At 41.7% G+C, this 17,319-nt stretch overlaps 1 protein-coding gene across 1 annotated transcript in view; it reads left to right on the top strand.

Annotated features, from left to right (window-relative positions):
* LOC129824085 (TGF-beta receptor type-1-like) overlaps nt 1-17,319 on the top strand; it is a 98,271-nt gene that overhangs the window by 43,148 nt on the left and 37,804 nt on the right. Inside the window, exons 2-3 of the mRNA XM_055883399.1 lie at nt 6,478-6,732; nt 15,980-16,216. Coding sequence (XP_055739374.1) covers nt 6,478-6,732; nt 15,980-16,216 — 492 coding nt within the window. The remainder of the gene's footprint in view (nt 1-6,477; nt 6,733-15,979; nt 16,217-17,319) is intronic.

Here is a 17,319-nt window from a genome sequence, read left to right as displayed (position 1 = left end):
AGCCTAGTGGTTAGAGCATTGGGCCAGCAACCTTTTGGTTACTGGATCGAATCCCTGAGCTGACAAGGTAAAAATCTGTCGTTCTGCACCTGAACAAGGCAGTTAACCCACTGTTCCCCAGTAGGCCATCATTGTAAATAAGAATTTGTTAACTGACTTGACTAGTTAAATAAATATTGCATCACCCATATCATATGTATATACTGTATTCTATACTATGCCACTATCTTAGTCCAATGCCGCTCTGACGTGTGTGTGTGTGTGTAATATATATTCTTAATCAATTCCTTACTTAGATTTACATGTATTTTGTGTATATGTTGTGAAACTGTTAGATATGAATGTACTGTCGGACCTAGAAGCATAAGTATTTCAATACACCCGCAATAACATATGCTAAACACGTGTATGTGACCAATACATTTGATTTTGAATCATTTATTTTCCTGAGCCTCCTTTTGGCCCTTAATGTTCAGTCTTATCATGTGGGCATTAGGAAACAAATGTGAAGATATTGACATACACAGCCCTGATTGGATGATAAGCTGTTCTAGAGCCCACCCCTTTACCCAGATGAACAGTCATTGGTCTATTAAGCTAAGGACCCTGGGACTAAACAGCTCCCTCTGCAACTGGTTCCTAGACTTCCTGACGGGTCACCCCCAGGTGGTAAGGGTAGGGTAGATAACAACATATCAGCCACACTGATCCTCAACACGGGGGCCCCTCCTGTACTCCCTGTTCACTCATGACTACATGGCCAGGCACAACTCCAACACCATCATAAAATTTGCTGATGACACAATTGTAGGCCTGATCACTAACAATGATGAGACGGCCTATAGGGAGGAGGTCAGGGACCTGACCATCTGGTGCAAGGACATCAACCTCTCCCTCAGCATGATCAAGACAAAGGAGATGATTGTGGACTACAGGAAAAAGAGGACCGAGCACGGTTGAGAGCTTCAAGTTCCTTGGTGTCCACATCACCAACAAACTAACATGGTCCAAGCACACCGTGACAGCCGTGAATAGGGCACGACAAAACCTATTCCCCCTCAGGAAACTGAAAAAATGTTGGCATGGGTCCTCAGATCCTCAAAAGATTTTACAGCTGCACCATCGAGAGCATCCTGACGGGTTGCATCACTGCCTGGTATGGCAACTGCTCGGCCTCCGACCGCAAGGCACTACAGAGTGTAGTGCGTACGGCCCAGTACATCACTGGGGCCAAGCTTCCTGCCATCCAGGACCTCCTATACCAGGCGGTGTCAGAGAAAGGCCCTAAAAATCGTCAAAGACTCCAAACACCCTAGTCATAGACTGTTCTCTCTGCTACTGCATGGCAAGCGGTACCGGAGTGCCAAGTCTGTCCAAGAGGCTTCTAAACAGATTCTACCCCCAAAACAATAAGACTCCTGAACAGCTAATCAAATGACTACCCCGGACAATTTGCTATACACTACACGCGGCTACTACTATCTGTTATTATCTATGCATAGCCACTTTAACAACCCTACCTGCATGTACATAATTTTATCAATTACCTCCACCGGTGCCCCCGCACATTGACACATTGACTCTGTACCAGTACTCCCTGTATAAAGCCCCGCTATTGTTATTCACTGTTGCTCTTTAACTATTTTTATTTTTGTTATCTTACCTTTTTCATTTATTTTTATTTTTTAGGTATTTTCTTAGCTGCATCGTTGGTTAATGGCTTGTCAGTAAGCATTTCACTGTAAGGTTGTATTCGGCGCATGTGACATAACGTTTGATTTGATAATCAGATCACATTGTGACGTCATGAAGGGGGCCAAAGAGGACAAACTGCCTCGTGTTTTAATTTTTGCCATGTAAAATATATTGTGATACCGATATCGTCCCGGCCCTACCCGTGTGTGTGTGTGTGTGCGTGGGGGGGGTGGTTTAACTGTCCTTTTGGGTACCAGAATTGTTAAGGTTAGGAAAATCTATTATTTGGTCCCCACAAGGATATAAATACAATACTGTGTGGATATACACTGCTCAAAAAAATAAAGGGAACACTTAAACAACACAATGTAACTCCAAGTCAATCACACTTCTGTGAAATCAAACTGTCCACTTAGGAAGCAACACTGATTGACAATAAATTTCACATGCTGTTGTGCAAATGGAATAGACAAAAGGCGGAAATTATAGGCAATTAGCAAGACACCCCCAATAAAGGAGTGATTCTGCAGGTGGTGACCACAGACCACTTCTCAGTTCCTATGCTTCCTGGCTGATGTTTTGGTCACTTTTGAATGCTGGTGGTGCTTTCACTCTAGTGGTAGCATGAGACATAGTGCAGCTCATCCAGGATGGCACATCAATGCGAGCTGTGGCATTGAGGTCAGGGCTTTGTGATGGCCACTCCAAAACCTTGACTTTGTTGTCCTTAAGCCATTTTGCCACAACTTTGGAAGTATGCTTGGGGTCATTGTCCACTTGGAAGACCCATTTGCAACCAAGCTTTAACTTCCTGACTGATGTTTTGAGATGTTGCTTCAATATATCAACAATTTTCCCTCATGAGGCCATCTATTTTGTGAAGTGCACCAGTCCCTCCTGCAGTAAACAACCCCCACAACATGATGCTGCCACCCCCGTGCTTCACGGTTGGGATGGTGAACTTCGGCTTGTAAGCCTCCCCTTTTTTCCTCCAAACATAACGATGGTCATTATGGCCAAACGGTTAAATTTTTGTTTCATCAGACCAGAGGACATTTCTCCAAAAAGTACGATCTTTGTCCCCATGTCCAGTTGCAAACCGTAGTCTGGCTTTTTTTTATGGCAATTTGGGGCAGTGACTTCTTCCTTGCTGAGTGGCCTTTCAGGTTATGTCGATATAGGATTCGTTTTACTGTGGATATAGATACTTTTGTACCGATTTCCTCCAGCATCTTCACTACGTCCTTTGCTGTTGTTCTGGGATTGAGTTGCACTTTTCGCACCAAAGTACGTTCATCTCTAGGAGACAGAATGCTTCTCCTTCCTGAGCGGTATGACGGCTGCGTGGTCCCATGGTGTTTTATACTTGCGTACTATTGTTTGTACAGATGAATGTGGTACCTTCAGGCATTTGGAATTTGCTCCCAAGGATATGAACCAGACTTGTGGTCCACAATTTTTTTCTGAGGTCTTGGCCGATTTCTTTTGATTTTCCCACGATGTCAAGCAAAGAGGCACTGAGTTTGAAGGTAGGCCTTGAAATACATCCACAGGTACACCTCCAATTGACTCAAATTATGTTAATTAGCCTATCCGAAGCTTCTAAAGCCATTACATAATTTTCTGGAATTTTCCAAGCTGTTTAAAGGCACAGTCAACTTAATGTATGGTAACATCTGACCCACTGGAATTCTGATACAGAAAAATTATCTCTGTAAACAATTGTTGAAAAAATGACTTGCACAAAGTAGATGTCCTAACCAACTTGCCAAAGCTATAGTTTGTTCACAAGAAATTTGTGGAGTGGTTGAAAAACTAGTTTTAATGACTCCAACCTAAAGTGTATGTAAACTTCCGACTTCAACTGTGTCTACCACAGCCCTTTTACAGACACAAAACGTAGCTACAGTAACATGTCGATAGCGAAAATTGGTAACTTTTCAGACTATAAAAAAAAAAGTGACTAACATTCTGCTCCGGCATAAATTTGTTATTTTTCCCATAACAATAAACGTCACTGATTTGATATGCAGCTGTTTTTTTATGCTGTTTTTATTATGGTATGGTGGATATATGGGTTTTATTTTTACTAAATGTCTAAGTATTTAACAAAATTGAAAGTACTCTTTTAGGAGAGATCTGCTCGCAGGCAGTAGCTCAAGATTATTTGGTTGACAGTTCTGGTCACGTAGTGATGGACGTTAGTCCCTCTTTAGAAGCCTCATTGCCTTACAGACAAGTAAATTACCCGTTCATATCTCCAGAGAAGGTTTCGTTTCAGCATTTAAAAAATCCGTAGTGTACACAGACAGACATGCCGAGGCACTTTAAAGGGGCCACGTTCCATTATGTCTGAAAAGGTTCATTGATAAGAGCTCCTGGTAGCCTACTGTCATTTTCATATTATGAGGCAAACTGTATTCCGGCGACATCGGTACAATGAATAGGCTATGATATTCAACACGCACCAGACAGACCACTGAACACACACTTGCATCATAACAAAGTGACTGAGCACGCAGGCCAGCGCATATTTAATTTTCTTTTAATTTAACCTTTATTTAACTAGGCAAGTCAGTTAAGAACAAATTCTTATTTACAATGACGGCCTACACCGGCCAAACCCGGACGATGCTGGGCCAATTGTGCGCCGCCATATGGGACTCCCAATCACGGTCGGTTGTGATACAGCCTGGATTCGAACCAGGGTGTTTGTAGTACAGTGCCTTAGACCGCTGTGCCACTCAGGAGCGTAGGAGAGGGAGAAGGGGCAGGCAGAAACGTGCTCATACAGTGCTGTCGGAAAGTATTCAGACCCCTTGTCTATTTCCACATTTTGTTACGTTACAGCCTTATTCTAAAATGGATTTAAAAAATAATAATCCTCAATCTACACACTACCCCATAATGACAAAGCAAACAGGTTTTTAGAAATTCTTGCACATTTATTTTTTTTAAGCAACGGAAATATCAAATTTACATAAGAATTCAGTCCCTTTACTCAGTACTTTGTTAGAGCACCATTGGCAGCGATTACAGCCTCAAATCTTATTGGGTTTTACGCTACAAGCTTTGCACACCTGTATATCCCATTCTTCTCTGCAGATCCTCTCAAGCTCTGTCAGGTTGGATGGGGAGCAGCAAAGCAACTTTCAGGTTTCTCCGGAGATGTTCGATTGGGTTAAAGTCCGGGCTCTGGCGGGGCCACTTGAAAATTCAGAGACTTGTCCCGAAGCGACTGCGTTGTCTTGGCTGTGTGCTTAGGGTTTTGTCCTGTTGGAAGGTAAACCTTCATCCCAGTCTGAGGTCCTGAGCGCTCTGGAGCAGGTTGTCATCAAGGATCTCTCTGTACTTTGCTCCATTCATCTTTCTCTCAATCCTGACTAGTCTCCCAGTCCCTTCCGCTGAAAAACATCCCCACAGCATGATGCTGCCACCCCCATGCTTTACCGTAGGGATAGTGTTGGCCTGGTGAGCAGTGCCTGGTTTCCTCCAGACGTGACGCTTGGCATTCAGGCCAAAGAGTTCAATCTTGGTTTCATCAGACCAGAGTATCGTTTATCATGGTCAGTCCTTTTAGGTGCCTTTTGGTGAACTCCAAGTGGGCTATCATGTGTGCCTTTTACTGAGGAGTGGCTTCCGTCTGGCCACTCTACCATAAAGGCCTGATTTGGTGGAGTGCTGCAGAGATGGTTGTTCTTCTGCAAGGTTCTCCCATCTCCACAGAGGAGCTCTGTCAAGAGTGGCCATTGGATTCTTGGTCACCTCCCTGACCAAGGCCCTTCTCGCACGATTGCTCAGTTTGGCCGGGCAGCCAGCTCTAAGAAGAGTCTTGGTGTTTCCAAACTTCTTCCATTCAAGAATGGAGGCCTCTTTGTTCTTGTGGACCTTCAATGCTGCAGAAATTGTTTGGTACACTTACCCAGATCTGTGCTTCAACACAATCCTTGGTGTTGCTCTGACATGCACTGTCAACTGTGGGACCTTTTATATAGACAGTTGTGTGCCTTTCCAAATCATGTCCAATCAAATGAATTTGCCACAAGCGTCCTCCCAAGTTGTAGAAACATTGCAGGGATGATCAATGGAAACAGGATGCACCTGAGCTCAATTTCAAGTCTCATAGCAAAGGGTCTGAATACTTATGTAAATAAGGTATTTCTGTTTTTTTTATTTTATTAATTTGCTAAAATTTCTAAACATGTTTTTTGTTTTTTCAATATGGGGTATTGTGTGTAGATTTGATTTAAAAAAAAATATATATATTTTTTAATACATTTTAGAATAAGGCTATAACGTAACAAAATGTGCTGAGTGTCTGAGTACTTTCCGAATGCACTGTATGTTTTGGTAATCTTCATCTTGCAATGTCTTGCATGCCTTGTAAATTCACCTATTTGCTATGACACAGAAAATAATGTTTTGTGATAACTGCACTGTGATTGTAATTAAATGGGTAACATTGTTTTTTTTGGTTAGTGATTTTTTTTCTTAACGTTAAAGATCCCAACTTCGTTTTTAACATTTAAATGTTAACACCACTTGCTTAAACAGGTTTTCATTCAACTCATGAATAATATTGAAAGTTTCGATGTTCCTCCTTTTACAGCTTAATATTTTGACACAAAAGGCAAGTGGTCGTTAATTACTTTGTATCAGCTCCAAACAGTTGTCCACTACAAGAAATGCTCACGGATACCTTAGTTTATAGAAAGACCCATGTCCCTTCTTTCTCTGTGTTATGTGTAATCACTAACAACCTTTCTCTCTTTCCTGCTTTAGCATTACAGTGCCACTGCCAGTGGTGTAGTAACAGCACCTGCTACACGGACGGCCTGTGTTTTGTGTCCTTCGTGAAGTCAGGCAGTAAGATGGTGGCACAGGGGAGCATGTGTTTACCTGAGGCAGACCTCATCCCTAAGGACAGGCCATTTGTCTGCGCCCCATCGAAAAAAGAGAACACTGGGGTGGTCCCTGTCTGCTGCAACACAGACATGTGTAACAAAGACTCCGATCCGGGCGACTACTCGTTGACATGTAAGTGTCTGATATGGCTCGAATCTCATCTCTCACACACTCGCATGCCCAGTCCCAAATCCACCACTAGTTCATAGGCAATTGCAGTGCAACTGTGTATAGTAGATCTGAAGGGAGTAAATAGAAGGAAGTGGTATGGTGAAAATGTTGCCCAACATATTACCATACCGCTCATCATATTACCATATTGCTTATACTTTCCCAATCATTTCAGATATACAAATATGCTTTGGGGTAGGGATTAGGAATGGGCAACAACACGGTAACAATGACATGGAGACTCCGATTTTTCCCTTTAGAATAGATGTCAAACAAAAACCAATGACTGTAAAGTTAAACCATACAACTCTATGCACAAGGATAACTTTTGACAGTTTCCACATACATTTTTACAAAACACATTTACTCGAAGAACAGTGCAGATGCAAAGTTTGGTAACAAAATGACCGCACAAACCGTCATTCTGTTACTAAACTTTGCATCTGCACTGTTCTTCAAGTAAATATTTTCTTTTACATGTTCAGTGGAAATTGTTGAAAGTAGTCCTTGCGCATAGTTTTTTATGGTTTGTTTAACTTTGCAGTAATTGGTTTTCAACTTGGTCTCAGAGCATTTCATATTATTCAGTATGTAAATTCGGGACTCTCCATTTTTTAGTATGAAATATTATGTTTAGTGTGGTATGTATTAATTTGTGGATGTCCATCACCCATTTCATATGATATGTTATGAATTACAATTTGTATTATACAGTATGTTAATAATTTGCAAAACATTAATGTTTTATATGTTACGAATTTGCAAAACATACAATATTTCACGACTTAGAAAAACGTACAAAATGTTACGAATTCTAGCTAGCTAACATTAGCTAGGTTAGGGGTAATCTTACATGCTGTTTGGTTCTTATTTTTCAGAGTAAATAACTCGCAGACACTAGAGAAGCTTAACCAAGTTTAATTCTTCCCAAAGGGTCGACACAGCTGTATTCAGACACAACAAAAAAATCTCACCATCACAAGTATATACAGTTGAAGTCGGAAATGTACATACACCTTAGCCAAATACATTTCAAATCAGTTTTTCACAATTCCTGACATTTAATCCGAGTTAGGATCACCACTTTATTTTAAGAATGTGAAATGTCAGAATAATAGTAGAGTGATTTATTTCAGCTTTTATTTCTTTCATCACATTCCCAGTGGGTCAGAAGTTTACATACACTCAATTGGTATTTGGTAGCATTGCCTTTAAGTTGTTTAACTTGGGTCAAACGTTTCGGGTTGCCTTCCACAAGCTTCCCACAATAAGTTGGGTGAATGTTGGCCCATTCCTCCTGACAGAGCTGGTGTAACTGAGTCAGGTTTGTAGGTCTCCTTGCTCGCACACGCTTTTTCAGTTCTGCCCACACATTTTCTATAGGATTGAGGTCAGGGCTTTGTGATGGCCACTCCAATACCTTGGCTTTGTTGTCCTTAAGCCATTTTGCCACAACTTTGTAAGTATATTTGGGTTCATTGTCCATTTGGAGGACCCATTTGCGACCAAGCTTTAACTTCCTGACTGATGTCTTGAGATGTTGCTTCAATATATCCACATAATTTTCCTTCCTCATGATGCAATCTATGGTGTGAAGTGCACCAGTCCCTCCTGCAGGAAAGCACCCCCACAACATGACGCTGCCACCTCCGTGCTTCACGGTTGGGGTGGTGTTCTTTGGCTTGCAAGCCTCCTCCATTTTCATCCAAACATAACGATGGTCATTATGGCCAAACAGTTCTATTTTTGTTTCATCAGACCAGAGGACATTTTTCCAAAAAGTACGATATTTGTCCCCATGTGCAGTTGCAAACCGTAGTCTGGCTTTTTTATGGCAGTTTTGGAGCAGTGGCTTCTTTCTTGCTGAGCGGCTTTTCAGGTTATGTCGATATAGGACTCGTTTTACTGTGGATATAGATACTTTTGTACCTGTTTCCTCCAGAATCTTCACAAGATCCTTTGCTGTTGTTCTGGGATTGATTTGCACTTTTCACACCAAAGTACGTTCATCTCTAGGAGACAGAACGCGTCTCCTTCCTGAGTGGTATGACGGCTGCGTGGGTCCATGGTGTTTATACTTGCGTACTATTGTTTGTACAAATGAACGCGGTACCTTCAGGCGTTTGGAATTTGCTCCCAAGGATGAACCAGACCTGTGGAGGTCTACAATTTTTTCTGAGGTCTTGGTTGAATTCTTTTGACTTTCCCATGATGTCAAGCAAAGAGGCACTGAGTTTGAAGGTAGGCCTTGAAATACATCCACAGGTACACCTCCAATTGACTCAAATGATGTCAATTAGCCCATCAGAAGCTTCTAAAACCATGACATAATTTTCTGGAATTTTCCAAGCTGTTTTAAGGCACAGTCAACTTAGTGTATGTAAACTTCTGACCCACTGGAATTGTGATACAGTGAAATAATCTGTCTGTAAACAATTGATGGAAAAATGACTTGTGTCATGCACAAAGTAGATGTCCTAACCATCTTGCCAAAACTATAGTCTAGAGAGTTAACCTCTCTAGGGTATGTGGGACGCTAGCGTCCCACCTGGCCAACATCCAGTGAGATTGCAGAGCGCCAAATTCATTTTACATTTACATTTAAGTCATTTAGCAGACGCTCTTATCCAGAGCGACTTACAAATTGGAAAGTTCATACATATTCACCCTGGTCCCCCCGTGGGAATTGAACCCTGGTCCCCCCGTGGGAATTGAACCCACAACCCTGGCGTTGCAAGCGCCATGCTCTACCAACTGAGCCACACGGGAAATTCAAATACAGAAATACTCATTATACAAATTCAGAAAACAAAACATATTTTACATAGGTTTAAAGATTAACTTCTTGTGAATCCAACCACGGCGTTAGATTTTTAAAATGCTTTACGGCGAAAGCATACCTTACGATTATTTGAGAACATAGCCCAGCAGACAAATCGTTACAAATAGTAACCAGCCAAGTAGAGGAGTTACACAAATCAGAAATAGAGATAAAATTAATCACTTACCTTTGATGATCTTTATATGGTTGCACTCAGAAGACATTCATTTACTCAATAAATGTTCCTTTTGTTCGATAAAGTCTCTCTTTATATCCAAAAACCTCTGTTTTGTTTGCGTGTTTCCTTCAGTAATCCACAGGCTCAAACGCAGTCACAACAGGCAGACAGAAAATCAAAATTGTATCTGTAAAGTTCATAGAAACATGTCAAACGATGTTTATATTCAATCCTCAGGTTGTTTTTAGCCTAAATAATCGATAATATTTAAACCGGACAATAATGTCGTCAATATAAAAGGTAAACATGAAAGGCACTCTCTCGGTCGTGCGCATGAAAAAGCTCTGTGACACGGCAGGGTTCACTCATTTAGACTGCTCTTACTCCTTCATTTTTCAGAATGTAAGCCTGAAACAATTTCTAAAGACTGTTGACATCTAGTGGAAGGCATGGGAACTGCAATTTGAGTCCTAAGTCAATGGATACTGTAATGGCATTGAATAGAAAACTACAAAACCAAAATAAATCCGACTTCCTGAATGGATTTTTCACAGGTTTTTGCCCGCCAAATCAGTTCTGTTATACTCATAGACACTCTTTTAACAGTTTTGGTGACTTTAGTGTTTTCTATCCAAATCTACCAGTTATATGCATATCATATCTTCTGGGCCCGAGTAGCAGGCAGTTTTGTATGGGCATGCTTTTCATCCAAAATTCTGAATGCTGCCCCCTACCCTAGAGAAGTTAACAAGAAATTTGTGGAGTGGTTGAAAAATGAGTTTTAATGACTCCAACCTAAGTGTATGTAATCCTCCGACTTCAACTGTATACCCTACTTTAGACACGCCTCCTTCTCTCCAATCCTTACAGCTTATGGTTCCACAGGAAGAGGGTAATATGGTAATAAACCCTTATTGCTCCATTCAGGGGATCTAACCTTACCTTCTGACCTCAACCCCTCCTTCACCTAATACACAGATGTCCATCCGCTCCCCTATAGCAACCCTGTGATCTCCTCCCATCCACCCAACACATTCCGAAGCCACTCTGTCTTTCTATAGAAAATCATTAACTTCTGACATAAAACCCAGTCTCTTTCACTCCTTATATTCTATGCTTCTGATCTATCATTTATTTAATATCTCAATGTTCAAAGTTTATCCTGACTCTAACAATGCTAAGTAATTGAAAAGTTGCTTAAATGCAAAAGTTGTCCATGATGAGATTTGAACTCTCATTCTTTGGGTTGCTTGTCATTCACATTTATATGTAACCTTACCAAATGTAACATATCATACGTACAGAATAATATGACATTTTCTGAGACTAGTTTGTGGTTTGACATTTTGAAGTGAAAAATCTGAGTCTCTGTTACTTAGAATTACCCGAATTAATTTGGTATTGTGTGACGCACTAAACAGTGATGCAGAGAACTGATGGTGACACAATTATTTGTAAAGCATGTTTGAAGATCCTCCACTCACTATTCTACAGTAGAATACCAGTATGTCCCCTGCATTCGTACAATTGAATCTTTCCGCCATTCTGCTGCTCTTTCAGTTTGTCGCTTGCCTTGTGAAATATGAACCCATAGCTATGACTATCCTAAATTATGACTATCCAATTTACTCATCACATAAGGAATAGTAGGCTATCTTACATAAGCCTGCAAATGTGATGATGCATGGAATACTTTATAATAAAGGTACATTTTTATAGTGAAAATGTGCTTCCCCAAACTTGACTCACGCACTGCACCGCCTATCATCTCGGTCACATGGAAGCACTGGTATCAGGTGTGCTGTTTAGAATGGTGTTTTCCCGCTAATTGCATTTTGGAAATGACGTTTTATTGACTTCATTACAGAAGTTGCATGTTCTGTTAAGATGAGTTACCATAATCTAAATGTTATTTCTGTCATTCTGAGCACAGTGGGTAATGAGTTAAACACCTACTAATGCATATGAGTAAAAATTCTGCCGGTCACGTTGTCAGGCCCCACAACAGAAACCCTGCTGGACACCGAGGCAAATTCAATTTCCATTGAACATGCTTTTTAGTCTAAACCTGTAAGGGCTGTTGTCCTCCTCTTCCTCGGACGAGGAGAGGAGAGAAGGATCAGTGGACCAATACGCAGCAGTAGGAAAATAAGCCATCTCTTTATTTGAATACGACGGCAAAACGAAAACAAAACACTTACAAAATTACAAAATAAGAAAACGACGTAGACGAAAACCTGAACATGAACTTACATAACTAAACGTAGAACTCACGGACAGGAACAGACTACATCAAACGAACGAACAGCCAAACAGTCCCGTAAGGTACAGACATGGACGAAACAGGAGACAATCACCCACAAACAAACAGTGAGAACACCCTACCTAAATATGACTCTCAATTAGAGGAAAACGCAAAACACCTGCCTCTAATTAAGAGCCATACCAGGCAACCCAAAACCAACATAGAAACAGAAAACATAGACTGCCCACCCAAAACTCACGCCCTGACCATTATACACATACAAAAACAACAGAAAACAGGTCAGGAACGTGACAAAACCCTTCTCCTACAGTATAATTTCTACTGATCTGCCTGCCAGTTAGGATTTTCATGTGCCTATTTTGGTGGAACAGTTTCATTTAATTAATAATAGTCTTCATATCTCAAAATCAATGTCATGTGGTTCATCCAAATTCTATCACATGATGAAAATTATACAAATCTAAAAGTAACTTCCATTGCCAATATGTAACAATAGCATACATAAAGCCACTCGAATAAAAACATTGCAGCCCGTAGAAAAGATCCTATAAATCACATTGGCTACGCATGGCCTGTGTGCAAGGAACTTGAAACGTATTAACTATTAACTTTGTCCGGCTTGAAGCTGGTGCTAGCAAACTTGCAACATTTAACAAAATATTCTGGGCCCTCAATTTCCTGGGCCACTGAGCTCCGGAAAGACACAACTGTGGGCTAGTTGCGTAAGGGATAAGAAATAATCAGGTAGGCCCATTTTATGACGTTTCCACCGAATCAGAGCATTACATTTCCCCCCCCCCTTTCACTCTGAGTGGTTATTGAAAGGGAGAGAGTAGGAAAGATTTTTCAAATGGGATACCTTGAACTATTTTCATTCTCAATGGATGTAAAAACAGACTTTTCTTCGCCCCAAACAGCAAGTAAACAAATTACTTTGAGATGCTACACAGTGATGGTGAGTTAAGACAATCAGAAAGAGCATCAGATCCCCAAATGGGTATTTATAAGTCTCCACATTTTCACGCAAGGCAGGTAGCCTAAGCCTACTTCTATGTGTAATCAGGTGTGTGTGCTTACTCAAGATTGATAGGACCGCACCAAACAAAAGACAATTAATAAATTGACAACTCGTAAATAGAATAATAAAAAACCAAAACTTCTCACAAGTATAGCCTAGGTTGTTTGCTCTGCAAACAACGTGTCCACTCCTACAATGACAACAGTAAGACTGTAGTAATAATAATATATTGAATGCATTAACAGAAATTAGCGTAATCAAAAGAACATTTTAGATTAGAATTGATGGTAATTTGAGGTGAATGTGATACCGGTGAGCCATCCCCACGGCATCCTCGTGTGGCATTCATTTTTAAAATATATTTGCGCCACTGCTCGACTAAAAAAATCTTGGCCGACCAACAGCCTATCGACCAAACAATCAATCAGTCAACTAAAAAAATCCCCATCAAAATCTGTCTGTTTTAAGCTGGAGATGTTTTTTTTTGCATGGGATGCGTCTCAATCCACCGCATCCGCCGATATCGCCCTTCTGCATCTGCGGTGAAAGGTGGCAGAGCTAGAGGGGTGTTAGTCAGACCGAGACATAACAAAAACAATGTTCTTCTCATGAAATCTACTGTTATATCCGAACGGTTTGGCCTAAAAACTATTATGACCTCTCTGGCAAGATGACTCTCACAAACACGTGCTTGTCGGTTTGTTTGCTCACAAAATTTGTCTGAAGGTTCCCAGTACTAGTTAAAAAAAATTATGGAAGTATATATGGAGATAATTTATGGGGTTAAATTCATGTCCGTGTTTCCCTATCTTTCTTATATCTCTCAGATATAGGACAGACACTTCAGAACAAACTTCCTTTTTGACTATCTGTTGTTCCATGTAATGGATCTGTTATTCAATGCATTTCTATGAGCTAATGGCAGTAATGCCAAAAGTTTCATCAAATTAGCCACCAGCTTAGACTCTAGAGCAGGGGTCGGGAACATATGGCTCCCGAGCCAGGTGTGGCTCTTTTGATGATTGCATCTGGCTCGCAGATAAAACAAAATAATCACACTTTTTATTTTATTTATTTATTTATTTTTTTAATCCCCTTTTGTCCCCAATTTTCGTGGTATCCAATCGCTAGTAATTACTATCTTGTCTCATCGCTACAACTCCCGTACGGGCTCGGGAGAGACGAAGGTCGAAAGCCATGCGTCCTCCGAAGCACAACCCAACCAAGCCGCACTGCTTCTTAACACAGCGCGCCTCCAACCCGGAAGCCAGCCGCACCAATGTGTCGGAGGAAACACCGTGCACCCGCCCCCCTCGGTTAGCGCGCACTGCACCCAGCCCGCCACAGGAGTCTCTGGAGCGCGATGAGACAAGGATATCCCTACCGGCCAAACCCCCCCTAACCCGGACGACGCTAAGCCAATTGTGCGTTGCCCCACGGACCTCCCTGTTGCGGCCGGCTGCGACAGAGCCTGGGCACGAACCCAGAGACTCTGGTGGCGCAGCTAGCACTGCGATGCAGTGCTCTAGACCACTGCGCCACCCGGGAGGCCTATTCTCACTTGTTTTAATCCATCCATCGATTTTTCACTGCTCATGTCCTGTTCAGGGCTGCAGGAGCAATTGTCCATTATTTTGATTAAATGATACTGGCCTACGTTGGCCGTTGCTAGGTAAAACAGGTAAACGCCTCCTTTTGAATCAGTCTGCTCGGTCATTAGCTCAAAGCTAACCCTTCGACGAAGAAGATGGCGAAAAGAAAAAAAGATGACGAGTTTCGTACATTTCAGGACGAATGGACCGAAGAATACGCCTTTGTGGAGAGAGCAGGTTCTGCGGTGTGTCTAATTTGCAATGACAAAATTACATCGATGAAACGGTCGAATGTAAAGCGGCACTTCGACAAATTCAGAGGCTTATTATACTGACATTTAGTTGAATTCACTTTTAAAATATGTTATATGGCTCTCACTGAAATAAATTTCCAAATTTTTTGCTTTCATGGCTCTCTTAGTCAAAAAGGTTCCCGACCCCTGCTCTAGAGGGTTAATCATTGATAACGAAACTGGCCCTATATGTCACTGAATATTGTTTATGTCTGAGGCAATGTCCCTGCTTGGACACGCTGTCAGGTTTAGCTCTTGTGGTCAGAAAGAAGTACCTCAGTGCTGCCATTCTTGGTCATGGGTCTGAAACTGCCTCCATGCTGTGCTTTTCAGTATGATAGTCAGCAGATGTCCTCTGTCTCACCATACAGTAGTGTCATTCAGCTGTGTCATAGCAATAGCAGAGCCATTAGTAAGCCTTCCTCTGTATGTGTGCAGCTGTGAATATTGGAAAGATTTGACAAGCAGTGGCCAGGCAGTTGAACGTTTAAAAGCTCCAGAAGCATGTTTTGATTCTTCGTAATGAAGTCCCACGACGGCCCTTATTCTGAGAAAAGAAAGCGCCTGACCGAAAGTACCATTTTAATATTTGATCACTCTCACGTCTCAGCGCTGTGTGCAGAATACACTTTTATGATTCTCAGCAAGTCAATATGAGAAAGTCTAGCCAGTATTGGGAAATGCTTTTGTTTCAACAAGGCTGTTGCAATGTTTTCAAATGAATCCTATCAGTTCCTGCTTTATCACTCCCAAAAAAGCTGTGTGTATTATGTAAGGAAGTTATTTTGATGGAAACTGTCTCTTACGGACAGACTAAACAGCCAGCAATGAGTATGACTGACTGATTTCCTGCAATTTAGTGATAGCCGGTTGCCTGATGACTCAAACATAATTTTTCCCCTTCTCTATGTTTGCTACATACTTCAGACTGAGACGGCCTATCGTTAAAGTCGTTTGTGGGGACATCAAAATGAGGGGTGTTGTACAAAAAAGTAATCAGCGATTGGATCACCCCCCCCCCCCCCCCCCCCCCTTCTTAGTCCCCACAGCTCGTACGCCTCCCCTGAGCCCAGTAGCCCTGGCGGCTGTCATCGCAGGGCCGGTGTGCGTGCTGTGCTTTGTGCTGCTGCTGGTGTTCTACGTGTGCCACAGCCGCTCTGTCGTCCACCGCCGCGTGCCCAACGAGGAAGACCCTACCATGGACCACCCCTTCCTGGCCGACGGCCACACCCTCAAAGACCTCATCTACGACATGACCACCTCAGGCTCCGGATCAGGTGGGTTTTGTAGTTTGATGTACTGTACATTCATCACAACCTATGGGAGATACATTTTCAACAGATTGATGAGCTTAGAGGTGTAGCATGATCAATTACCTTACCCATAATGCTCTGTACAATATGTCCAGTTTTATCTTCATTAAGATGTTCCTGAAGCTAACATATTAGCGTCCCATCTCTTTACCAATACAGGTTTCACACCTTGGAGTGCTATAATCTCCCTTAGGATTGATTTAAAGTATTCCATCTAGAGGTGGGGGGATACTTTGAGGATTTGTGTCATAGTTATATCAGCCCAATGGACAAGTCTGTCTGTAGGCACTTTCCAATGTAATTTACTGACTGCTTATGTAAGTTGTTCTGAAAAGGCTTAGAAGTTGTTTCCATAGAGCTGCAAAACTGACCTTGCAAGCTCTTAGTTTCTCATATACTCAGTGGGTTGTATTGAAGAAGTTGTTCAATACTCTTCAATTGTTAAATTCCAATAGAGTGGTTTGCGAGATGAGAGCCAATATGCTGCTGGAAATGTTCTTCGCTATGACTGATTTAGTGAATGATAAGGAGACGTGTGTTCATTAATACATCAGCTTAGCAGCCGGCTAGGCTGTGACATACTGCTACCAGACGAGGACCATCATTCAATCAGAGAAATATCATCTAATTCATGTTTCCAATCACATAGTTTTGACCTATCATAGCCTCATCACACACTCTTACAGCCAACCCTTTTGACATCTTATGTGTGGCCATCATCCTCTGAGGGCTTTTACATTAACTGTCCATAGAACTGGAGATTAAGTTATTTAGTAACTCTTGTTAGGGCAATGGAAGTTTGCTTCAAAAATTAACCCTCTGTTGAAGCGATGTCGGGACAGAATTTGTTTTTCTCTGCCCTTCGAACTGGCTCGTACTTGCTGGCTTTTCTCTCCGCTCATTGAGTTTTAATGCCCAGGTTTAAGAGAATGGAAAGAATGACGACCAGCCAGGCAGCCGGAATGTGGGCAGAAGCACGCTCTAGATTGTTTTATGTACACACACACCAGATGAAACCAGACAGAGGACCTCCAAATTAGAGAATGAGAGGACATTGAAGACCGTCA

This window comes from Salvelinus fontinalis, chromosome 26 (assembly GCF_029448725.1).
Source record: "Salvelinus fontinalis isolate EN_2023a chromosome 26, ASM2944872v1, whole genome shotgun sequence".
NCBI classification, from domain to species: domain Eukaryota; kingdom Metazoa; phylum Chordata; class Actinopteri; order Salmoniformes; family Salmonidae; genus Salvelinus; species Salvelinus fontinalis.
Note: the sequence above shows the minus strand (reverse complement) of the source record. Positions and strands in the feature narration are given on the sequence as shown.